This window comes from Strigops habroptila, chromosome 2, assembly GCF_004027225.2.
Source record: "Strigops habroptila isolate Jane chromosome 2, bStrHab1.2.pri, whole genome shotgun sequence".
NCBI lineage: Eukaryota > Metazoa > Chordata > Aves > Psittaciformes > Psittacidae > Strigops > Strigops habroptila.
The window spans coordinates 73,180,984-73,208,274 of record NC_044278.2 but is presented as its reverse complement, the minus strand read 5'-3'; the positions used below and the strand labels follow the sequence as shown (position 1 = coordinate 73,208,274).

Below are 27,291 nucleotides of genomic sequence, written 5' to 3'. Positions count from 1 at the left end.
GGCAAAGATTGGCATTGGGAGTCCTGACACAGAGACTGGGAAGCTGGAAGAGACCAGTGGGATACTTCTCCAAACAGCTGGATCCGGTAAGTGCTGGATGGCCATCGTGCCTACGAGCAGTAGCAGCAACAGTGACTTTAATACAAGAAGCAAGAAAATTGACTTTAGGAAAACATATTGATGTATATGTGCCACACATGGTAATGACTGTTTTAGAACAAAAAGGGGGGTACTGGCTATCCCCGGGTCGGATGATGAAATACCAGGCGGTATTAACTGAACAAGATGATGTGACTCTAAAGACAACTAACTTGTTGAACCCAGCAGCTTTTCTAGGTACAAATACAGAGGACGGCATATTAGAACACGATTGTGTGGAGACGATTGAATATACATATGCGACGAGGGCCGATTTGAAGGATACCCCAATTGAGCAACCTGATCAGGAACTTTTTACTGATGGAAGCAGTTTTGTGGAAGGTGGGGTCCGTTATGCTGGATGTGCAGTAACCACACAAAACGCCCTAATAGAAGCAAAAGCTCTGCCCCCAGGGACTTCAGCACAACTGGCAGAGATAATAGCTCTCATCAGAGCTTTAGAACTGAGCAAAGGAAAGCAGGTAAATATATGGACAGATTCGAAATATGCATTTGGTTTGGTCCATATACATGGAGCTCTATGGAAGGAACAAGGGCTCCTATCCTCACAAGGGACAAATATAAAATACCAAGAGGAAATTCTGAATTTAATAACTGCTGTGCAATTACCAGAACAGGTGGCTATCATGCACTGTAAAGCACATCAAGGAGGAAATTCTAAGATAGCCGAAGGAAATACATTTGCGGATCGGATGGCTAGACGAATTGCACGACAGGTACAGACTGTTATGGCCCTGGTACCAACGAAGGTAAGCCCATTACAGAATTATATGAATAAAAGACCAAGACACTCGGAAGAAGATGTTAAATTAGCTGAATTAGTAAAGGCTCGACTGAATCCGGAAGGATGGTATGTAACCACTACTGGACAAGTGGTGGTACCACCTGCCATCATGCGGACAACTTTAGAAACCGAACATCAAAAATGTCATTGGGGGGCAGAAGCATGGGTAACATATTTAAAACGAGGAATAATCTCTACACAGATGTTAACAATGGCAAAATCCATAGGATCTAAATGCGAAATTTGTTTAAAAAACAATCCAGTAGTCAAAAGGAAAGTAGAAATGGGACATATCAGAGTAGGTATAGAGCCGGGTGACTTTGGCAAATTGATTTTGTGGAATTACCCAAGACACAGGGATACTGATACTTGTTAGTAGGGGTTGACACTTTTTCTGGATGGCCAGAAGCCTCTCCCTGTCTCAACAATCAGGCTAAAGAAACAGTGAAATGGTTGTTGAAAGAACATGGTGTTTGTGGATATCTCAAGGATAGAGCCGATCACTGCTGTGTGCATATACCAAACGTAACTGCAGATATAGAATATGACATTACTCAGTTGGGAAAAATTGAAAAAGAAGCTGAAAAGGAAAAAGAAGAAATAAATCATAATTGGGTAGGAACATTATTTGATGGATTGGGAATCCACCTTACTGGATGGATTCATTCCCTCACAGAGACAGTGTTTACTCTATTACTTGTGTTCCTTGTAATCTATTTGGTATATTTTTGTATTCGAAAAGAGATAACCCGGAATACCAACTGGACACATAAAATCATTGGAGCAGTGACTCGACAATATCCACGACACCCAACACCTCCACCTTCTACTTATCAGGAAACAACTACATGAGTGAAAATACTGCAGAAGATGAAGTATTTTCAAAGGGGGGAAATGTTAGAAATCATAACGTTTGATTAACAGAAGTTTAATCAAGTTTTAATCAATACATACATATATAGTATTTAGCCATACTGATTTGGTTGATTTGTGTTTTGTTAAGTTTGTTACTAAGTCAGAAAGGCCTAGTACCTAGGATATGGACATAGATTTATGAGACTATTCAAGCGATATCCTTATAAGGTGGTGGTTTGGTAGGAACAGTACTTTAAAGATTATTCAAGTAGAACTTTTAATTATGTTAACAAACAAAGTTGTATACTAAGAACCAGTCAAGGAGAGAGAGAAGAATGCTGGCGCAAGCATAATCGCTGGGATTTATCCAGGACTCTAAAAGGTAAAAAGGACATAGTGAGGAAGACGTCTTACTTCATCTGAGGAAGACTACTTACTTCATCCTGACGACCACCAGAAGGGGGCTGCGCAAGCGCAGAAACAACTGATGATGTAATCAGGAGATGATGCAATTTATAAATACATATGTATGAGAGGAGGATGTAACCTGTTGAATATACATTAGATTGTGAAATCTTAGTAGGATAAATTGCGGGCGCGTTGTGACGGTCTTTGGAACCAGATTTGGGTGCGTATCCCTGGTTCCCGGGGCCTCGAAATAAAGCACCACATATAACCTCCTTAGAGTGGTTATGTGTTCATTCTCTCGGCTAACAGTCCCACTGATTACTACTCTAATGTTACTGAGAATCTATTTGTTAGGGAAAATATTTTCATTTATAAATACCATAATTGTTTTAGCAAAAGCACAACTATATTTTCTGTCTTGCATGTCAGGTACTGCCACCCAGCAGTAGACCTGTTTGAAAGGTCTGCTTGAACTTGAAGCTGCACTTTATCATGAATGGTAGCAGCATGACCTGTGTGCATTTTTAATATTACTATCAATATCACGGGTTATCTACCTTTAAAAGATTTTGGTCATCCCTTAGAGATACCACCACACTAGATATGTCTTAGACTGCAAAGGTTTTGTTTTTATACTGAAATGTTTTTTGTTCTGTTAGCTGCTGTATGTGATGTGTATGTGAAGATATGACCAACAGCAAACCAAAAGATGCCAAAATCAAGATTTGAATATTTCCATCCATATTTCTAGCTTTTAAACTGGTTGAAGCACATTCACATTGTACTTAGGAAGAGTAAAGATTAGGGTATTTGTTAGTGCATCACCTGTAGCGTGGTTGGCCTTGCAGCCAAATGCCTGAATATTCAGAAGGATGCTACAGAAAGGAGTATGTGAACCTGCATTATTCCCAATGCATGGGAAGGCAGGAATTGTTAATTCCTGGTTATTGTACCATGATAATTATTTCTAGATGGGAGAATGAATTCTTCTAGGGATTTTTTTTTCTTCATTGTTGTGTATGTTAAATCATGATGTGTATGTGGGAAAATTATTATTTTTTTACTACGACTAGTCAGAAATTTGTTAGAATAATACCACTCAATCTGAATATGTTTAAAAAACACAAGTAACAACCTTTATCCTGTTACTTCTTCTGGCCTTTAATTCAGACTTTTCGTGTAATGTAGATCTCCAAAAAGAGAAATGAATAATGCTCTCAATAAAACATTTCTGCTAATTAATGCAGTTGTGACTGCTGAACAGTAAGGAGATTTATTGCTTTTTTAAAATTTCTGTTTAAAAAAATGGAGATGGAAAAATTAATATGAGGAAAAATGTGAAGTATTCAAATAATAGAATTCATAAGATCTGATCTTTTATTTCAGTTTTCTCAAGAGATTATTTCTCCAGTGTAAATTAGTCCTAGAATTCACCAATGTTATGGTTATGCATCTCAAGGCATATTGCTGAAAGACAAGTGCCTCTGGTCTAATCTCTCTTCATCCCTCCCACTCATTCTTTTGATCCCTTATTTGCCCTTATCTGTACCTTCCTCTGCTTCTAATTCTTTTCTAGAGCTATTTTTTTCATCCATCAGCCCCAAGTCTTTCTCCTCAGGGCTCTCAATCCAGTCTCTGCCCAGACTGCATTTCTGCTTGAGATTGTTTCCCTTCTAAATGTTTTTTTTTTCAGTAGTAACATCACCAGTGGTCCATACCTTTTCCTTAGCTGAAGCAGATGGTTTAAAGGTCCTGGCATTACTTGCACTGATTAAAATTCATAAATAAGTACATTCTACTCTGCTGATTTGTTTGGCTTCATGCCTATGGGCAGCAATGGTTGATGAGGAAATATGTCACTGAGAACAATATGAATTGTGAATTCCAAACTGAGATGTGCTTTGGCTTACTTAGAGATCAAGCAATGAATCTGAATGTGAAAGATCTTATTTGAAAGTGAAAAAAGAAAATACCAGCTTCCATTGGTATTTCCTCATGTTTTGCATAAACAAGTTTCACATGACTCAATTTTCAACTCTTCTCCAAGGAGGCTGTTTCACATTTTTAATATAATTTATGTCTCTCTGTGATTCCTCTCCTGTTTATTGATTTTTATTTCTAAAATTACTTCTAGACTGAGTTCTGCATACTAAATCGTTCATTTGCTTTTACAGAAGATATATTTAAAGCAGTTATGTCTTTCTCCTTCAAACTTTCCCTGCCTCAGCCTACTATTTCACACTTTTGGAGTTTTATTCACAAAACTCTGTAATCAGATAAAATATTTTGATTTCAACAAGCTTTGGATCAAGCCTTTTGCTTTTATTTTTTTAGGAATAGAACCTCAATGAGACTAAGTATTGCAATAGGGTGTCGAAATTTACAGTATAGTTGCTACTCAATTTTAACAAGTCTCCTTTTCTATGATTTCGAAGTTCAAAATTTTGGGCAGTCTAATCCTGATTATCAGCAGCTGTGGGATCATTACTGACTATCTTAATCATCTGTTTCTCAATAGTCTTTTTACAATATGGGATTCATGTTGATACCTGAAATATCAGCCTGTTAGATTGCATGGCTTTATCCACACTAGGAAATTACACAGAGACAACCTAAGCAATCATATGAGATGAAGTACAGTGTTTAAATATTAATATGCTCTTTGGAAGTTATGGCCCTTGCCAACTGACACAGTCTGGAAGATAATGTCCAAAAAAGCAACATTCAGGTAGAAAAGGGGATGATTATGGCTGACAACTGAGAAATGGCCACAGCTTGTTTATTAATGTGGACATCCTTGCGTGGAGTCTTCAGAATACAGCTAAATCATTGCAAGATGCTGACTTCAGAAAAAAATTCCTAAACCCAGAAATGAAAACAGTATCAAGACAACAGCTACTTCCCACTCTTCCAAGTATTTTTTGTTACATCACAGAAGTTATTAACATTTTATTGGTTTCAGCAAAATCCATTTAATAGATTTTATGGCAGTCTTTGAAAGTGTTCTCCTTATTACCTGTGCCAGCATTAAAATGAGTCCTCAATGTGTAGACTATTTAATATACCATTGATACAGTTAAAATTCAGCTTTGTCAATACATGGCAAGTTGTTTGTTTTGGGGTTGGGTTTTGTTTGGGTATTTCGTTTTTTCTGTTTAGAATAGCAGTATAATTGCTTAGTATCACTGATCAAATACTAACTTTTCATAGAATTCTATACATGCTGTCACTATCTATGCTTTCTATTTTTGTCTCAAACAAAAATCTGATAATTCACTTTCATGCCCTGCATTCAAAGCAGAGAAAAGTAGCTCTGAATTTGGCTGCAGCATTTAATGGCTTCCCATGAATTCCTGAAAGAGCAAAATTAGTTCTGTACTTACTGGTTTGTTTGTTTGGGTATTTTTTGGGGGGGGGGTGTCTTTTCAGAAAGGTGTTAAAATGAGTGTGGGTCAGTTTCAGGAAAAATGAGATTATGCTACAATGTTCAAAAGTAAAGTTAAAGATTTTTAGTAAAATCTAAGAATTTTTGATGTTAATGTATTTGATTTGGTTTTTGGGGGGTTTATGAACTATGAAACTCCCTGGCAGGAATGTAGCCAGCTGTTTTGTCTTATGTTTTTTTTTTGCCAAGAAGAGTTTATTTTGTTGTTAAATTGGACTCCTGGAATAAACACAGTATTCCAAAAGGGTTATTTGCAAGGGTTAAGCCAAGGTTCTCTGTATGTTTTGTTCTAGCAGCATGTCACACTGATCTATTTGGCTTTCTTTTTATAATTCTCATGTTACAGAAAGAAAAATGTGAATAACATTATAGTAATTTGCCACTGAGATATTACCAAAGCAAATCGATGGTATTTTTAAAGCTAAATAATTACCTAGAAATAACTGAATGAAATTAGCTGTTCTCTCAGGTTTTAGGCTGCATTTGCTCTTGAAGTAGTACTATCACAATTGAAAGAATTATTCCACTGATGTATTTGGCTGCTACTTAGATTTTTTTTTTTCCTGTTTGCTTAATGTTTTCTTCAGTTTTGTTTTAAATTAGAAGGATTAATAATTTAGAACTAATATGCTAGACACATTTCTGCTAATCTGTTCATGTCTGGGAGCATTTTGTTTTCCTTGCTGATGAAAGGTGGCTCTGGTATCACTCTGCAACTTTGGGGATGTAAGCAATGGTAAGTAATTATCTCATGCACTTGAAAGTAAATGTGCATAATTTCTGTATCTACCCCTCAATTGTCCACATCTACTGCAGACTCTGAGGGTATTAGTGTGCATTTATTACTACTTCCAGAGCATTCTCTAACAATCATTTAACAAAGCAGCCAAACAAACTGCTGTGTAATCTGTTAATATCAGCATTTACAATGTAATTAAGATAAAGCATTTGAAAATGAGTGCCTTATAGTTTTATGTCTAATTAGTTTCTGCTGATTGCCACAAAACACTTAAAACTGTAATAGCTAAACAGAATAATTAAAATCATAAAATGAGGCCCCAGTGTCTAAATTACGTAGGTGAAATTATGTTCTCCTAGATCATCAATTGCTTTGATGACTCTTGATAGAAAACGTCTGCTGCAATATCTGGCCTTCATTTCAATATTCCTGAGTTATGTTACTTGCAAGTTGTGAATCAGAGAAAAATGATCTGGTTAAAAAAAAATTAAAAATAGTGACTCAAGTAAGTAATAGAAGTAGTTATAATGTGAAAGCAGATGATTTTAATTATGCCAGAATAAATTGTGTCTCAAAATCTAGTGGGCTACTGCAAGCTACATTCTTTCCCACATTTCTGATTACTCTGTAGGAGCTGAGTATTTGAAACTACCCCAGATGAACAATTTTTTCTGAGTATTTTACCATGTGTATCCTCATTGTCTTCTGTGACTGCAAATTGGAGAGTAAAGATGTTTTGTTTAAGTGCAGTAAAATACAGCAAAACAAATATTCATTCCTTCCACATTGTACTTGTTTTTGGAAGACAGGAAAGATTTGGATAACTGCATTATCATGTAACTCTCCTTGCTCTCATGCTTTCCTATTCCTCCAGTCAGTATTACAAAACCATCCTCTACTAACATGGATGGCTTCCATAAAAATATAGAAATATCTATTTCATGGCTACTTATGTTGTTATTACAAATGGATGTATACTTAGTGCTATTTTAATCTTTTAAAAGTATGTCTGCATTAGTGTTTAAATTTGTATCAGAAGTCCACTTGGTTGTTTCCACTGAACGTGCAGAGGAGCCTTGGAATGTACAAATTTAATTCTTCTTAGATGATATTTAACTGGAACTTCTGGAACAAATCTAATGCAATGCAGCCACAAAGGGGAATCCAGTCCAAGGGACTACATCAGAGATTCTCACAGGCAGAAAGTTAGATGTATGAAGAGTGAGGAGTAGGTCATCAGCACCAACTGCTTTGCTATTTAGGTCTGTCTTGGTTGACCCACAGAACTTGCTAATGTAGATGCAGCATTACAACAGCAACTGTAATCAGTTTTGGGGACCTAAGCCTCAAATACGTGATCATACTGCTATATGCCAACGGAACCATTTACTGTACCCAGTGATTATCAGCACACACACTCTTAATCCTTGACTAGAGTGAGATTATGTGTTAGCTTAGTAGCCTTTAGTGATAGAAAGCTAGCCTAATTCAAGTAATATTGTATCAGCTAAAATCATTCACATAGGCACTTACCACAGATTTGCTGATACTTAGAGTGGGATTCATCTCAATTCAGCATATTGCAATTGTTGTGAGATGGAAGCCTTAATTACAGCAGCAGTTACCATTTAAGAGAAACAGATGCAATCTCTTCATTTGCTGCAGCTTATGGTCTTGCTACTGCTATAATGTTTGTAATGAGGATACAAATCTAAAACATTCAGGTATTGTTACTTTGCTGATCTGAATATGATAATTGCTCACAGTTTGTTGAGGGTTTTTTATTTTGTTTTTCTTTGCTTGTTTGTTTTTTTTGTGCCTGTGTACCAATGCACATAGTATGGGAAACAAGCAGGAAGAACTAGAGATCTATGTGCGGTCGCTGGGCTTTGATTTCATTGCAGTTACAGAGACATAGTGGGGTAGCTTGCATGGCTGGAATATTGTCATGAATGGCTACATGCTTTTTAGGAAAGACAGGCCAGGAAGGTGAGGTGGCAGAGTTGCCTTTTATGTGAGAAAACACCTGGAACATCTGGAGCTCTGCCTCAGGGTGGATGATGGGCAAGTTGAGAGCTTATGGGTCAGAATAAGAGGGCAGACCAACAAGGGTGACACTGTTGTGGGTGTTTAAACAGACCAGCTTATCGCAAGGATGAGGCAGATGAACCTTTCACAGAGAGCTGGAAGTAGCCTCACAATTACAGGCCCTGGTTCTCATGGTGGACTTCAACTGCCGTAACATATGCTGGAGGAGCAACACAGTGAGGAACAAATGATCCAGGAGGTTTCTGGAAAGCATTGATGATAATTTTCTAACAGAGGTGATAGAAGACCCAATGAGGAAATGTACTGCTGGTCCTTATACTAACAAAGAAGGAAGGACTGGTTAGTGAAAGTAAGGGGCAGCCTGGGCTACAGTAACCATGAGATCTTGGAATTCAGTATCATGCAAGGAGGAAGAAGGGCAATAGTTAAGATCGCAACCCTGGACTTCAGGAGAGCTAAACTTGGCCTCTTCTGGGATGTTCTTATAAGGTCCCATGGGAACTTGGGGCCTAGACATGAGTCCAAGAGAACTGGTTTATATTAAAGGGTCACTTCCTCTAGGCTCAAGAATGGTGTATCCCCATGGACAAGAAACTGGAGATAGGGGGAAGGAGACTTGCATGGATGAGCCCCAGGGTTGATTCAACCTCTTAGCAAAGAGCATACTTTGAGATTGTCATGAGCCAAAACCATACTAGGAATTACAATATGCAGACAATTGGATTCCAATGAATTGGGCTGCTAAAGATGGATGAGTACTAGCATAAATGTAACCTTAGTGTTCCACTGTTTGAGTCTACTGACATGGGACAGTCAGGCCAAAGGGACTGTGGTGTGCATCATTCAATACATCTTCCCTGCATCTTAGAAGCAGCTATTAGGGTTAGAGTCCTTGTTTATAACCAGTATCTTTTAGAGCTTGTTACAATTTATAAAGTGTTGTCAGCATTTATTAGAATTCATTGTGTGGTGACAATGTGCTTTGATTTAGTGTTTGTTTTAAAAGTTACTGTGACCATTTTTCCATATTCGCTTTATATTTATTATTTATTATGTGATATTTTTCCAGTAAATGAGCATTCATAAATAGCAAATATGAAAGATATTATAACATTTTACATTAAATAAATGTCCAGAGGGAAAAAAAACATACTATTTTGTTTGTCAGGTGTGCTCTTTGAAAGATATTTTTATCATATGTTCCAAAGTTTTAAAACATGCCATGCCATTCGTACATTAATAGGCATCTAGAGAGGCTTTTTTTCTTAAAACCTTACTATGAATAACGCAAAGTACTATTTTTTAGGCTTTCTGTTGTTTTATATAAAACAATTCCTAAATCACATGCTAATGTAACCATTATTATTATATTGATTTTATTTATTTCTCCTTTATTTGTTCAGTAAATAGAGTCTGGTTATTCATGTAAGTGGTGGATGAAGTAGAGGTATGATTAAGAAGCATGTTAATTGGATGGCTGATAAAAAGCTTAGGCTGCTTCTCAGTGCAGACTTTATGTGGTGGAATCATTCATTCTATGTCAGGATCCAAAGTGACTCATTCTTCATGTTTGCATAATAAAGGGACTCTCCAAAGCAGAAACAATACCAAAGTATTGTGTATTAAATTACTTCAGACGTGCAGTAATATAGATCAGTGCCTGAAGTGAACTGTGGACACTGACAAAACTATAGGACTTGAAAGCTTGTGCTGAACAACATGGCTTCACATCTCAATATATTCTTTTGTAATTAACTAGGTAGCACACGCAAATTAAAAGCATCTGGAGACCTTGGTGATTATTTGTTTCTTCATTTTCTTGAATTAGAAACTGAATATGTATTTCAGTCATGGGTAGTGAATTTGTACACTTGACTATGTGATCTCTAAGTCTATGAATTTTAGCCAACCAGGCCTTTGTTTGATCACACCAGTGACTATTAATGACATTTTTATTGTACTTATGCCATTAAGTATAAAAGAACTAACTACTTAAAATCCTGATAACTGCAATTTATTTTTCTCTATTGCTAACTTATGAGTTAACCATAAACCATATGAAATATACTTAAAAATCTACTTACAGTTAATTGATAGTCAAAGCTTTTAAGAACTGATGTGAGCACACCAGAAGTTTAGGAAACATTTACCTTAAGCTACATCTGTTAAATCCCTGTGTAGGAAGGAAGGGAAGGAATTGATAGTAAATATTAGGAACCCAACTGTGAGGCAAATGTTCCAATTTGTAGATAGAAGAATAAATGTATAGCCTGCACAGAAGTAGAATGAAGGATAGATTTTCTTGTATATTATTACATCTTCAAATGGTCTTAAAGCATTTTGATGCTTAAAGAAATTTCTTGGACTGTTTAGGAATCATGTAGCAGAGCCTGTGAGTGCATCCTCTTACATATGTTTTCTAGAGACCAGTGTAATACACTTGGGGAGAAGATTGCATTCCTAGAGGAACAAAGGGAAAGTGGTCTGGCCTGGAAACAAAGACTTAAGTCTGCCTTACTTTGCAACATCTGCCATAAATGTTCCAACTTCTTCACCTTTGTAGAATCATAGAATAGTTTGGGATGGAAAGGGCCTTCAAAGTTCGTGTAGTCCAACCTCCCTGCAATGAGCAGGGACATCTTGAACTAGATCAGTTTGCTAAGAGTCCCATCCAGCCTCACCTTGAATATCTCCAGGGATGGCAAATATACCACCTCTCTGGGCAACTTGTGCCAGTATTTTACCACCCTTGCTGTAAAAAATTTTTACTCATGTCCAGCCTGAATCTCCCCTCTTTTAGTTTAAAACTGTTACCCCTCATCCTGTCATAACATGTCCTGCTAAAAGTCTCTCCTCTGCTGACCACCACAGTGTGGGCATGAAAAAAGCTGCAGTGGAAGTTTTCCTGGGCTTTTGTCAGGTCTTTGTGGAGAAAATATTTTGCGGGCTTCTTATAGGGCTCTGTTAGGGTGGGTGCATCTGCCACAAGACCCAGCAACACAGTTATGATACTATTTCAAGATTAAGCAAACTTTTTTCTTTATTTCTGGAAAATATAGCTAGACTAATATTTCAAGATGTTTTGTGAATCTTTGCAATGTTTGAATGAATTTGTGCTGAACACCTGTAGGTATATCCTACTTATATTTGGTTTGGTTGGACTCTATTAGCAAACAGCGTAAAGAATATTAAGAACACCAGAAAATGATTTTTTACATAGTATATCTTTCTTCCTTTTCCTTTTTATTATGTTGAGTTACACAGTTGATCTTGTCCATGCATCTAAGAGTCTCTCCAGCTATCCAATTAAGGAAAATGAGCTTGTATGTTTACTTATTTGATAGCTTTGAGTCATTAGCAATACTGTAAACTTACTTGGCACTAAGCGAATGATCTTCTAAATTCAATATAGTTAGCATATGCCAACTGTCTGATCTCATGATTAGCTGAGTTACAAGCATTTATTTTATTTTAAAGTTTATGGTGAAATGACTTGTGAAGTTAGCCCAAAGTCTATATATGTAGATAATAACTGACAACAATGCTTTATATTTGGACAATAATATATCTTTGCTAGAAATAAATGCTGGAACTCTTACTTGTAATAGTCCTGTTGAAAAGTCATAGGTCAAGCCATAATTTCCATTTGATTCTACAAAGTTTATTTTTTTTCCCATCTTTAACAACTCATTTTTAGTGAAAAATAGATTATTTGGATGTTACATAGTATGGAATACTATATCAGGATATTCTTATTAACAAACTATGCAATATATGATTATTTCAGGTTAAAAAGAGCTATGAAAAGTTTAATTTCACATAAGTAAGGCTGAAATGTAGGCTAAAACACAATGATGTCCTTGTGACGTGTGTAGTAAATACAATCTACTCTGCCAATATTTACATTCTAATTAGTAAGGATCTTGAAAATAGATCGAGAACATGCCTTCATTTTCCATAATGTAACTAGATTATAATGTAAGAGTTAGGGCAGTACAAGAAAACGTGGGTATCAATCACTGTGGACAGGGAAAGGACTTCATTCTGATTCTCTCATTTTTCACCTGAAAATCCTAATAATTGAGGTATTATATGAAAGAAAATGAGTGATATCTGTTCTTCTATTGACAAAATTTTAAGGAAGGGTGAGATACGTAAATTCTTGATTTCTGAGCCTTATCTTCTTCCGTAATGCTGTGCTTGTACCAATAGTCTTTGCCTCTTGGGGACATTGCTGGGGTTATTTGTCTCCCGAGCTGGAGCACAGCTACTGGGAGTGCCCAATACTGCCCAGCTCACATTAGAACTGCTTTGTTTTCTTTGCAATTTATAGAATAGTATAGCCCAGCCCTGGATGTAAAATAACACTACAATAAATCAAAAAACAAGAAAACCAACCAACCAAACAAACAAAAAAATCAAATTTTGTTGTATCTGATAGATTGAAGATCTCTTTGTGAGTATTAGTTTACAAATGCAACTTTTAGTAACATCTATACTATGCATACCCAAAAGTAGTGTATTATTGTAATGATTGCATGCAAAACTCCTAACTTGAACATATTCTAGGATTAGCATTTATTAAACATTGAAATTTTAAACAATATAAAGAGAAATGTAAACACTGAACTCTAGAAACTAAATCTCAGGCTTAATATTTTTACATATTTTGACTCATTTAATCAAAGGCATTTGTACATTTCTGCATTAATACTTGATCTCTTAATGATTCTCATTTTTACATAAATTTACGTGATGGAACTATGCAGAAAAGAATGCATTGTAATAATGAAATCCTTGTTAAGTGCAATGTATAAATTCCACTAGTACTTGAAACAAAATTAAAACTCCGTCTGTCATATATTATCATATTATCACCAGAGCTAGGACATGTACGTATATAATTGGATTATGATAAACTGAAAAACATGCAAAGTGCCTCAGATTTTTTTTCTAGGCTTTAACAATGATTTCTTAATTTTGTATTAAAGTCTTTAATGCTAGAAATTCATACTTGCAATAAAAAGAAAAATGTATACCTGCACTGAATAGGTGTTTTTAGTATTTTTCCAATTAGATGCTTTATGTGACAGAAAATATAATACAATAAACATTGCTTATCTCACAGGAATTAAATATTTTTTTTTTATGTTTCATAAAAGCCTTAGAATGCTGACTCATCTATTTCTCATGTTTAGCTGTTGGCATGTTTTGTGTGAAATATTTTTTTTGTGAAATAAAAAAGAAGTCCAAGTTTACTGTTGATGTGCTAAAGAAGTGCATAAAACTTGCCATAAAAATCTATATTAATTGTAAAGAAAACGAATAAAGCAAATTCTTTCATAATTTATTCTCAGAACTTTTAAAGTATTTTTTCTCTACCTTTGAGACAGTAGGAATACTGCCATCAAATAGCTGACATTTACTTTCTTTCCTTCCTTTCTGATTCATGCCTTTATCAGACTTTAAAGGAAGAAATTATCACACCCCTTTGAAAGGACTTACTAGTCTATCACTTCATGGTTACGGTTTTTCCAGTTAAATGCTAAGGCTTCTCATTTTCACTTTGTTCTTTTAAATGGTCACCCCCTCCTTTCATTTCTGAAGGAGAGTATTTTTTGCCAGAATCATCTTTTAGTGCGAGACTTCAGGGAAAAATATCAACATTCTTTGGATTATGTAGTGCTAGCTAATAGTGCTACCCTTTTAAAATCAGTAATATCTATGTCCATGCATTCTTAGATGGTTTATGTTAGGATGAGGTCAGTTTTCTGAAGATGATTGTTTCTTTCCATTGTTTATTAAAGGTGTAGTGACTCTAAAAGGTGACTAGTACCATTTAACTAGCCTGCAGGTGTCTAAATTGAGTAGACAAATCCTACCGGGAAAAAAGCCTAAGCCTCATTCATGCACAGATCCTTGGGTTTTTTTCAAAACCAAGGGGATCTGACTTTTTACTTCAATAAACATCTTTCAGTTAACTTTAGGCTGAGGTGAATTACTCCGTGGATGTGCCTATCTTTCTGCAGAGACAGATGCTTAAGTTTAGATTCCTAAAGCTACATGAAGCTACTCCAACCCTAACAGCTGAAAAGATGCATAAGCAGGTTTTATGAGTTGTGTAGCCTTATTCGTTAGTTTAAGCCTAACGTTTTTATAGTTATAACTATAGCATTTATAGTTTAAGCCTAAATGTCCTAAGCTATGACATTTTTTAAAAGCTCAGGTAATTAAACCAATTTTCTATATGGTACTTTTTGTAAATGTTGCCTATTTTCTAGTTGTTTTGGGTGGGGTTTTAATAACCAAGTTTTTCATTGGATGTGATTTAAATGAGGATTTCTGAGTTCTAAAAAAGAGGAATATGTGCACTAGGTTCATATATCAATGAATGGTGTTACTGGATTGATCCTGGTTTTCTGCACTGTTCTTGTTTCAATTGATATCTACTATGTAGGTGATCAGTGAAGATAGGTGATTATGAATAAACAGCACAATGGCAATAGTTAATAACTGTGTGGACATGGTTTGCATGTGGATATAAAAGGATTCAGAAAAGACAGACTGATGTACCTGGAATCTTTGTATGTGCTAGCTATAAGAGTACATGTGACCTTATAAATATTTATGTGGGGTTCAAATCCATCTGTCAACAATTATAGTATATGTCACTTTTAATAACATAGTCTGCATAGATTAGGATCACTATAATTAGACTATTGCGCATATATTACAGCTGCAAAATGGATGAGCCAGGCTTTCTCAGGAATTTCAAAAAAGGCTTCTTCTATTTTATAATATTCCACATGGTATTTGATTGCATCTGAATAAGTAATGTCACAGAGAAATAGCATAGACAGCTACTTGAACTTGAAGCTAGCTTTTCTGAGAAAAGTTATAATCTTATCACACATACAAAAACCCAGTGGGATCTAAAGAATAGTTCTATCAAACCTTTCTGAGAAAGCTCTGATTATAAATGGTCCACTTCTTTATGCATCAAGCAAGCTGTTCTCAACTAGTATGTGACCCCTCCTACATCACTTCCATATTTTAAGGATACCTTAATTCTCTTGAAGATTTTGAAAAACTGGCAAGTTTTTGCATTTTGACAAGACTAGGAAATAGCAACTATTTTAAGAATGGTTTGGAGGCAAAGAAGATTTAAAAATACAACCCTTCATACTTGATAAGTCTCAATTTATGCAAAGTAGCCTTACGACACGAGTATAACCAGGGGAGTATAGTTATATAGAACTCATGAAAATGAATGACAACTCAAGAACAGGAAAGGGGGGTAAATTGTGTGATAGGAAAGCCTTGTTTTAACCTCACTGAGAATTCACTTGCCTTTTGATGAGTGTTAGCACACGATCCCAGAGACTGGAAAACTTTCAGTGTAAGTCTTAAGTGGGGCATAAATGATGTACTAGAGTTTGTACCAGCTTTCTGTCCGAAGGATAGATGCTGGAAATGAAAAGAAGATACACTGGGCCTTAAGAAAAACTTGGTAAATAATGCAGAAGACTCTGGATGTATGTTTTTGCTGTGGTGTGTTGTGTGGCAAACTCTTATAAGATTGGGCCAAAAAAAGGCACAGATAAGGACTTGTGGTATGCTTTTGTAATTGATATTGTAAAAATCACTAAAGTAAGGAGATTCCTGTTTATTAATTATTTAAAGATCCTGCTTGATTTCTTTTGTACTGGGGGGAAACTATTTTTGCATAGAGAATTGCTCCCCACCAAAACTGTGCTACAGACAACATTGTTATGGTTCATTGTGAGATAAATGAATACTGAAGGGTTTGGTTTCACAGCAGTTGAATTCTGTATTAAATTTTATAGGTGTCTACTCCCACATCATCTTCTAGGTCAATGTAAAATGCTCTGATCTAAGGAAAAAGTACATGTGCAGCTGCCGAGGAGAGAAATGTATTTTTACAGGTTACATTTTGTTAAGTGTGAGGGACCATTTTTAACTTGTATTATCTACAGAACAAAGGCTAATGCAATTTATAAAATGGTGTATGTGAGGCTCAATTACCATGCCAAAACAGATAGAAAAGTATTTCTCAAGCTGTATACAATAATTAAAAATTATTTTTAAAAGTTAGCCAGTAACCTAAATTAAGGTGAAAAGACCTCAAGCTGATCAAAATCCAGCCACTTCTTTGTCTGAGGGGAACTGAATAATTCTGTTACCCTGAATTTACTTGTTTATTTTGTTCATACAACCAAATAACAGTACAGATAAAACAGAAGACTGAGGGTTTTTTGCTTTAAGGTAACATTCTGACTGTCTGCTACAATGAATAAAGTCTTACTGAAAGCCTAGTCAGCTCACAAGGCTTTCATAGAGTTTTTAAACGCAGGAGCAGAAGAATTACATCTTAGCAGTAGGTTTGGATGTCTTTGACTCCACAGGTCAAATGACTAGAATTGATTTCCAGCTGAATCAGTTGTGGGTAGCTTCTGGCATAATTATACAACAGAACTACATTCCTTACGAGCTGTCCTGGGTTCAGCTGTAGCAGCTATTTTTCTCCTTCTTAGTAGCTGGTGCAGTGCTGTGTTTTTGACTTTAGTCTGAAAACAATGCTGATAACACACCAATGTTTTTAGTTCTTGCTAAGTAATATTTACACCAATCAAGGACTTTTCAGTCTTATTATCTGCCAGTGAGAAGGAGCATGGGAAGATGGGAGGAATCAGGGACAGGACACCTGACCCTGACTAGCCAAAGGGGTATTCCATACCACAGCACGTCATGCCCAGTATATAAACTCGGGGGAGCTACCCGAAAGGCCCAGATCACTGCTCAGGTCAGGCTGGGTATCGTTCAGCAGGTGGTGAGCAATTGTATTCTCTCCCTTTGTTATTTCCCTTATCATTAGTGGTGGCAGCAATAGTGGTTTTGTATTGTACCTTAGTTATTGGACTGTTCTTATCTCAACCCATGGGAGTTACATTCTTTCAATTCTCCTCCCTATCGCCCTGGGAGCAGGGGTGGGCAGGGGAAGAAGGGAGGGAGTGAGCGAGCGGCTGCGTGGTTCTGAGTTACCGGCTGGGCTTAAACCACGACAGGTGCCTTAATTGCTATGCACCCCTTTTCAATAGTAGCCATGTATCTACTCATATCCAAGCATGCCCTTCTTACCAATAGAGATAAATAGGTGGTTCTAGGATGTCCACCCATCTTGTCCTATAGATAGCCTAAAGCAAGTCAGAGAAGGGGCCTTTAAGATTCCCATTTCCTTCTGCTCACCAAAAGATATCAGGATGAGTAGCTCAGATATAAATATCTATAATTCAGTTACATGAATCCTATCCAACTATCAGGAAGCCCTTCTTCTTGATTCCTAAATTTGTGTTTGAATGACATAGCAGAAATAGTTAGATGCATGGTTATTAACATTCAAACGTCTTAAATGCAATATTAGCCCTGCTGTCAATATCTTAAACGCAGTATTAGCCCTGCTGTCAACTTAGTCTTCATGGATTTTACACAGCGAGCTATTGCTTTTCCTCACGCACTCCTGAGTCCACTTACATGAGGGCTGGAAACGTTATCAAGTGAAAGAAGAAAGTAGCTTTATGCTAGTGGATAAGAGAAATCAATGTGTGAGTCAGCAATTCTGATGAGTCATCTCTGCTGACCGTCTGCTGAAATCCATTCACTGAAATCAGTTCTCTAGACAAATCACCAATTTATCCACTTACAATAGGGTCACAATAGGAAACCTTTAACAATCCAGTGCCTCTAACAATCCAGTAAGAATTCTGGTCATGATGGCACCACTGGTTATTGTAATGCAGCTTTTTCTGTAATATGTTCTGAATGGCTTTTCAGGTGAAATGTCAAGTAACATGTTATTCTTATAAAGTGAAAAGCATTCCAGAAGGTGTTGATATTTTTAAAAATTCTTCCTTTAACTGGCTTAATATAATGCCCTTTCATCTGCAGATCTGTGAAGTATAAGGAGGAATCAGACCCTGAAGTAATCTGTCTGTAATTTGCATTATCTGTCATGATGTTTAATTCACTTCAGTTGTAACTTTACTCTTATGTTTTCACTGATACTGAGAAACTAGAGCTTACAGATCATTAACTCCTTTTAAGCAACAATCTGTGTCATGAAAGTGAGGCAACTTCTGCTTTTGTACATATAAGCTCAGAATTGCCACAGACTGGAAATACATAGATGGACAAGTGATGTAGTATAGATAATTTGCTGTAGAACCCAATCCTAGCTATTTTTTTAGTAGCAATTGTATATAAACATGCCTGTTGAAGAATTAAATACATATTTTATTCTTAAAAGAGTAAACATTGATTGTTTTGCTACTGTCATAAATTATATTTCAAAGAAGCAGCTAGACTAGTCACTGATTGATACTGTTATCAGTACAAACCAGTGCACAACAATGAGCTAATGTTCAGGTACTCATGTCCATATACGTGAATTCTTGCAGGTTGGTGAATTCTCTTTCATTCCACAGCTTCTTTAATACGCTTCATTTTCTTCTCTTCTTGGAAAAAGTGTTCTGTGAAATGATAGCCAACAGATTAATTGAAACTGTCTGAGTTCAATATATATAATTGTGATTAATACTCCCATGTGGTTTCGTAAGTTCTAGTTGTTAGCACTGAGAATGTTTGGTTTAAAACTTTTTCCAGAAAAAATAATTCTTAAGTTGTAATCAGCATTTTTTTCTCACAAATAATTTGATCTTTATTCTTGCTAGTACTACGTTTATATAGAAAAGGACATACAAAGAAATAATGACATTTTCCATTTTATAGCTGAAACATCTAGTTACTGGTTGGGATCCTGTTGTGCTTTTATCTACTTGGCTTAGTTGCGCTAGGAGCACTGTTGTTACCAACAAAACAAAGAAAAAATTTAATGTCTGGCTAAAAGAATTGAGAATTCACTTGGAAAACTTGTTTTTTTATTATTATTTTCTTTCTATAAATCTCAGTTTAGACACCTGCCTTTGTTCATTTGAAAAGGTCCCTGCTTTCTATTGGCTCTGTTGGCTAGGATTATGGTTCAATTGCATGTACGCAGATGCCTGGAGCCATTCTAGCTGCTGTGTTCCTTGACCTCTAGATGCTGCTCCAGAAGGTTTTCAAATTCTCTATCACATCTCTCTGTCCATGTAGTTCTCCAGGTATTGTAGACCATCTCAAATTGCACTAGACAACCATGTCCAGAAAACTGAAACAAACCTGTAACATGTAAATTACCACTGAGGATCGTAGACACCTTACGAAAAACCACATAATTTTTTTGACATCTACAGTGAGGTATATGAACCTGGAACCAAAAGCCACCCAAAAGACCTGGGTAAGCTTGTTCAAGTAAGCTTTATCTAATCACAGTATGCCATGTTATTTACTTATTTTTGTTAGACGTGAATTGTTCATTAAACCGCTTGATATTAAGCTATCTAGTGTTTCACATAGTCTGTTCTGGAAAGACAGAATTTCAGCTTCTGAAGAAGAATGATATTTCAGTCTACACAAGAAAATGGTCATATCTATTAGTATCCATCCTTGCCAAAGGAGAAGGGTCTAAAAGAGCACATGAGGATAAGGTGAAGAATAAAATTATTTGCAAATTATCTGAAAAATTATTTGTAATATTTAGTGGAGGGGGTTATGCCAGTAACCTTTTAAGTAATACAACGAAACAGATAAAGAAGAACAGTGAAATAAAAAATCCAAGCAGGTACATGGCTCTAATGAACAGATATTGAAGTTGCTCATACTATAGCTTTAGAAATATTTTAATGAAATTTTCCTGGTGATTTTTTTCTTCTGAAATTTATGTTTCTCTTTGATTATTATTATCATCTATTTCTGCTTTTAGCCATGCTGTCTTCATGGATGGGTGAAGGAGGCAAAGAACATTAGTCTCTAACATTAATCATATATAATGTGACTTTATCCTGTTATTTCAACTACCTAGACAGAAAGAAGAGTAAAAGCTATTATTCTGGGGTTTAATTTTGCTCTCATTTGTTATCTTAGAAATGCCTGACTTGTTTACTCAATTTTCTGAGACTGGTTTAAATCTACAGTGAGATGTTAGCAAGTCATGCTGACATTTTTTTAAGGCCAAAAATATCTGAATATTTCTTAAACAAATCAAGTTGATAGTATGCATAACTGCTAACAGGGATTGCACCAAAGAGCCAAGCTTTTGCTTCTGCATTCACTTGGAACCCATAATAACTGGAAAGAAAAGTAATCTCTCATGACAGAACTCATGTGAGAACCTGAGTTGAGCGTATTTAGCTGTAAAATGCACTCCCATATATAAAGCAAGATTTTTACAGCAGAGAAGACTTTGCCTTTAATAATGTAACAAATCAGGAAATTATATTTGTTGAGGGACAATTACATTCAGGAGCTGTATGTATATTACTAAATAAGAAGAGGCTCAAGGATGAGAGCACGCACTGCTTCATTTCCCCAGTGCTTAAAATTAGCCTCTTTAATAAGAGATTTACCGTAGGGAAAACTGGCTGGAATAATCTGAAACAGATGTAAATTAAAAAGATTGAGAAATGTTGACATTCAGGATCTACTGCACTAGTTCATTCCCTGGTTCTTTTTTATTCAGCACTGTAGACTTCCCAAAAAGGCTATATCTGTTGTATTAAATAAAATTGCTCAGGAACTGCAAGTGTCTTACTTCCCAGAGCAGAACAATCATATCCAGGCTGCCTGTTGGGAACAGTCCCTAGACTATGCTAAAGCTCACACTGATGTCAAGCATTTTTGTGGAGAGTGTTGCTTGGGTCAGTTCAAATCTGCGATGGCCAGGAAGCATGCTAATGATGGAAAAAAATGGATAGTGTATGCTCATGCTTGGGCCCACAACCTAGCTTTCTTAAAGTGTACCTTCAGTGAAAACTATTAGTCATTTCTACCTAATTCAGTAGTTAGCTTTCTGTGAAAATTTTGCTTGCCTGCTAAGTGGTTTTGAATGCTACATAAATAATTACTGTGAAGAAATGTCTGGATTCTGAAGTAGCAGTATAGTAATAAGCTGGGGTAATTCCTATTTCTACTATTCAAGCGGCAAGTGTTTTGATCCTCAGGTAGCAGAGGTATATTAAGAAAGCACAAACAGTAGGTTAGAGCTGTGTGGTGCAGAGCTGGCTCACAGCCACCTTACTGATTCTTGCTCATGTTCAGTAAGCAGAATGAATGTCTGTTTCTTTCTGTGTCCAGATGAGTTGGCTAATACTGGAGAGAAATGTCACGTTACTTCCAGCAGAATTTCAGGCTCCTGTCTGGTTGGTAATTTTATGGAGTGGAATGAGTTTGCAGCCTTGAAATCCAGAGTTTTAACCCTGGATTTTGGGCATAAAACAGTGGGTTTGACATAGCAGTGTATACATTACCTGTACATTCTGCATCAAGGCTATACCTGTTTAGAAATCTCATTTTCTCCTTGAAAATTTAATTGGAAAAGCAAAAAAAAAAAAAAAAACACACCACCCAAACAAAACCACAAACAAAAAGAAAAGGCAAAAAAAAAAAAAAAAAAAAAAAGAGAAAGGAGCTGATGTACTTCACACAAAGCTACAGCTTTTTATTTTAAAAAACCGCATGGCACTATCATGAGAGACTATAAGTGGTCACACTAGTTATCTAACTACCAGTCTCCAATATAAGATGGACTTCTAATTTAGAATACACAGTTTTATTAAAAATCTTTTGCATTATTGGAAATAAAACCCTGCAGGAAATTCTGGCCTACAGAGGCATGGCTAGTTTTTTAATGAGATCACTAAAGAAAAATGCTGTATTTTTAAGTATTCAGATATGTAATGATAAGCAGAGGAATAAACTTTTTACAAGGGCATGTAGTGACAGAACAAGGGGGAATGGCTTTCAACTGAAAGAGGGTAGATTTAGATTAGACAGGAAGAAGTTCTTTACTGTGAGGGTGGTGAGGCACTGGAACAGGTTGCCCAGAGAAGTTGTGGATGGCCCATCCCTGGCGGTGTTTAAGGCCAAGCTGGATGGGGTTTTGAGCAACCTGGTCTATTGGGAGGTGTTCCTGCCCAATGCAGGATGTTTGGAACTAGATTATCTTTAAGGTCTCTTCCAACCCAAACCATTCTATGATATATCTTAGTATAAAGATAGGTTCCCTCACCTTTCACTGTTTATCACTCATTAGAGATTGTCCTGTTTTCAGATGGGATAACTTTCTTCCTAGTACCTGGTACAGTATTGTGTTTTGGATTTAGGATGAGAATAATTCCCTTAGTTCTTCTTTCCCCAGCTTTATATACTAAGCATGACACCATAAAGTATGGAATATCCTCTGGTCAGTTGGGGTCAGATGTCCCGTGTCCCCTCCCAACTTCTTGTGCACCCCCAACCTACTCCGTGGTGGGGTAAGCAGCAGAAACAGCCTTGACTGTGTAAGCACTGCTCAGCAGTGACTAAAATATCCTTGTATTATCAACACTGTTTCCAGCACAAATCCAGAACACAGCCCCACACTAGCTACGACAAAGATAATTAACTATCCTAGCCAAAACCAACAAACAAGTTAAATAAATTCATGAGGTCTTTTGTTGTTGTTGTTGCTGCTGTTGTTGTCATCGTCATGTTTTGTTTCTCTGTTTTGTTTTGGTTTTTGTTGTTGTGCACTGAAGGATGAGATCCTTGGTTAAAGACAAAAGTAGCTTTTGTTCCATTTTAACTACTGTAATAGAACTCATTTCTGTGCAATCCTTTCTGAACAGAGGAAACAAGAACTGGATGTAGAAGTAATATAACTTCCCTAATATGACTTAGTATTACTATTTCTGTCCCCAGAGATATCCCATTAAAATCTTTGGCTAGAACACTGTTCTTTATAATTCATAGTCTTCTGGCTATCCAGGACACCCAGAATTATTTTACAGAATGGAACATTTTGTCCTCTAATATGCATGTAATACAATATTTAGACTTGCAAATTTACATTTGTCTGTATTTTATTACAGCATATGTTTAAAAATTCATTCAATTGCCTGGCTTATCAGATGAGGTATTTTCTTAGTTTACTGCTTGTGCTTGTTATTTAGTAGTTCTCCAGTTCTCGTAGGAGTGAAAATTTTATCATTAACTTTTTTTGTTTCATACTGCTTTCCAGGTAAGTGATAAAAATCTTAAATAAGCTAAAAATTACCAGACCCTATGGCACTGTATAACCATACTTTCTTAGTGACAATTTTCCTAATTATGCTCACAGTCTGAGATTTGTCAGGAAGCTTCAAATACCCTTATAGATGACTCTAGCTGCTGTAAGCAGTTTTTTTTTCTTACTGAAATGTTATATAGTACTGTCATACATTTACATATATATTTACACATATTTACAGAACCCTTTAAGTACTTTACTACAACAGTGTAACTTCTGCCATGCAAACCCGTATTTCTATTTATTATAAAAGATTAAATTTCATAATGTTTATTAATGGTACTTTTTGATATTATAACCTTTTTCAGAATTGCTGTTTGTGTCAAAGCAAGTGTTCCACTGAGCCATCAGTGAAAATCCCAAGGTGCATTTAGGCAATTGAGCAGTGAAAGATCTAAGCTAGAGGCCCAGTTTCCTAGAGCTACATAGGCAAGGTATGAAGTTCTAGACTCCCAACGACATTTCAGTTGATTTATGGACAAATCATTCACTTGTGCACAGGTACCACTAGTAGTAGAGAAAATACAAATTTTCTGTGAAAATAAAATCCCACCAGCAGAGGACATGTGTTTGATATCAAAATCTTTGATCAATAAACCTTCACGAAAATTAAAAAAAAGATCCAGCAAATCTAGCCTGGGATATTGGCATGCCTACTGCAATCTCACAACACTGGTGACCTAACCTGTGTCATGATTTGAATTGGACCAAAAAAATAAGAAAAGTGACCTGTTTAACAGAGTGTGGTTCATTAAAATGGCTGTGTTTTGTTTCCATAAATACTATGTTGGCAGAAGTATGGTATGGATACACTATGAGCGGGGCAGCTATACAAAGGAACATTTTTTTTCTTAGCTAGGTAGTTTGTCTTTCAGGTAGCATATAACTGTCTAAAAAAACTTTTGAATCAAAAGTGCTGCATAAATTGGTTTTGCTGATTCAGTGGTGAATGCCATTCTCCTTCTATAGTGTTGTAAGTGGCTTTTATAAAGCTGCTGGGATTCATCTGAGTTATGTCTTTGTAGAGTGATTAAAATATTTTTTTTTCTAGGCACTGTACAGCACTTAACAGATCAAGTAGACCATAAATAAACTGAGTATATTGTCCAAAAATATGAACCCACTATCTCCTTGAACAACAAAGTAATCACATTTTAAAGTTATAAACCGTTTCAGACTAATTAGTAGCTACTTTCAGAAGAAAAAACCATCTGATTATTAAATTAAGGTTGCAATGTAGTATGGATGATGTCTGTGAGTATTAGACTGAAGGAGTGAGGACATGAGCTGGTGACGTGTGCTTGCAGCCCAGAAAGCTAACTGTATCCTGGGCTGCCTCTGAAGAAGCTTGGCCAGTAGTTCCAAGGAGGTGATTCTGCCCCTCTGCTCTTGTGAGATCCCACCTAGAGTACTGTGACCAACTCTGGAATCCTCCGTACAGGAAAGACACGGACCTGCTGGGGTGGGCCAGATAAGAGCCACAAAAATGATCAGAGGGCTGGAACACCTCTTCTGTAAGGAAAGGCTGAGACAGTTGGGCTTATTCAGCCTGGAGAAGAGAAAGCTCCAGGGAGACCTTATTGCAGCCTTTCCATGCTTAAAGAGGGCTTACAAGAAAGATGGGGACAAACTTTTTAGTAAGGCCTGTTGTGATATTACAAGGGTTCCTGGTTTTAATCTAAAAAAGGGTAGATCAAGACTAGATATAAGGAATAAATTTTTTACAATGAGGGTGGTGAAACATTGGAATAGGTTGCCCAGAGGTGGTAGATGCCTCATCTCTGGAAACATTCAAGGTGAGGCTGGATGGGACTCTTAGCAACCTGATCTAGCTGAAGATGTCCCTGCTCATTGCAGGGGAGTTGGACTAGATGACCTTTTGAAAACCTCTTCCAACCCAAACTATTCTATGATTCTATGTCCTTATCCATTCCACTTGGTCTCTGGGCCAGGAATTGGTGCCTGATTTTTATTTATTATTTTTTTTATTCTAGCGACAAAGACACAAACATTTTATAAATTTTTTGTTTTTAATTAAAAAGGAAATATACATCTCCAGATACCACTCTTTTAAACCTGACAGTAAGCAAGGGAGGAAAAAAAAAAAAAAAAACCCAGAAAAAATCAGAATTCTCATTCTGTGGATTCTGGAGTTTTCTTTTTAAATCAGATAATTGCTAGAAAGACATACATGAAATTTTGTGTATTCACTGAATTTTGCTATCTCTACCGCTAACTTGCAAACTGTACCTTGTCTTCAGCTGTTGCAGGGCAAATCATTTCCTAAATATGATAAATGGGATCACCAGCAAACAGGCAGTGGTGGAGGTGTAGATGAACAAATCAGTGGAGATTGTGATGATGAAGATGGTTGCAGAGGATCAGGAAATGGAGAAGTCAAGAGAGTCCTGAAAATTACAGACTGTAAGTCCATGATTCTGATTCCTTCATGCATTAAAATAGTGAATTGGCATATTTTCCCCTAATACATACCATGGAATTACCTTGGAAAAGTTGTCTGTATAAATTTACCAGTATTTAAAGGAATAGGACTGCAATTATAGGCTTTCTATAAGCATGGTATGAATATGAGTATCAATTTCATCATAACATGTTAACACATATTTGGAATAATGTAGGCTGACCTCAACACAGTGTTTTAGTCAAATAAAAAGTGCTACAATCTCATGTCCCTGTGAGTTACTCCTTTAATATAAAAGGTTTGGCAGTTAAGTAGAAAAGTTCTAATTTTTCATGGAACTATGGCCAAATATAAGGTTTAGTTGTGGTAGCTGACTTTCATAGAGAACTGTTAGAACCAATATATTGTAGCATTCAGCATCAATGCCATTATTACTTCTTACACATCTTTCTGCTTTTCTTACTGTTTTTGGTTTTGTGGATTTTTTGTGTGTTTGGGGTTTTTCGGTTTTGGTTTTTTTTTTTTTTTTTTTGTGGCATGGAACTCCAAGCATGAGCAATTGGATTGAAGCACAAGTAAGTTAACTACTTCTGTGATTGAGGACGCTATTCTGCATCTCTTATTTCTCTTCCCAGTGTAGAAATATAAGCAGAGATGGTGGGAACAGATGCCTGCTATCATTAAAGTTGCATTTCTGCATTTTGCATTTTTCTTCTTGCATTTGCATTGCAAAAATCAATACTAATAGGTAAGAAGTCAAGGTTGGTGTCAGTCCCTGAATTTACCTATATTTACTGAATCTGAGCATGCTCCATGTTTCCAAGCTTATCTGAGAACCCTTGATCCTTCATGACTTGATTTTGAAAAGGGAGTTAGAAATGTGGTCATAGAGAAGCTGTAGTGTATGTTTGTCCAATTTTGATTTAAAAACTGGAGAAATGAGACTGAGCATTCTGGGGGATGCCTTAACAGGTCAGTCTGGAATCACCGTAAGGTACTGTCGCATTGATACTAGTCTGTAGATTTTCAAGTCCTGATATAGTTTTTCTAGATGGGTTTTTAAGAGATCTGTAAAAAGGTTTGGACATTTACTTCCTGCTTTCAGAGATTTAAATTTGAAAAAAGAAGTTAGAGATCAAATACTTAAATATTTATAAATATTTAAAATATTTAAAACCAGATATACTTTGGAATACTGGACATATTGTAT

At 36.2% G+C, this 27,291-nt stretch overlaps 1 protein-coding gene across 1 annotated transcript in view; it reads left to right on the top strand.

Moving 5' to 3' along the window:
- GPC5 (glypican 5) overlaps nucleotides 1–27,291 on the top strand; it is a 588,911-nt gene that overhangs the window by 355,719 nt on the left and 205,901 nt on the right. Inside the window, exon 8 of the mRNA XM_030477566.1 lies at nucleotides 25,921–26,083. Within this exon, the coding sequence (XP_030333426.1) occupies nucleotides 25,921–26,083 (163 nt within the window). The remainder of the gene's footprint in view (nucleotides 1–25,920; nucleotides 26,084–27,291) is intronic.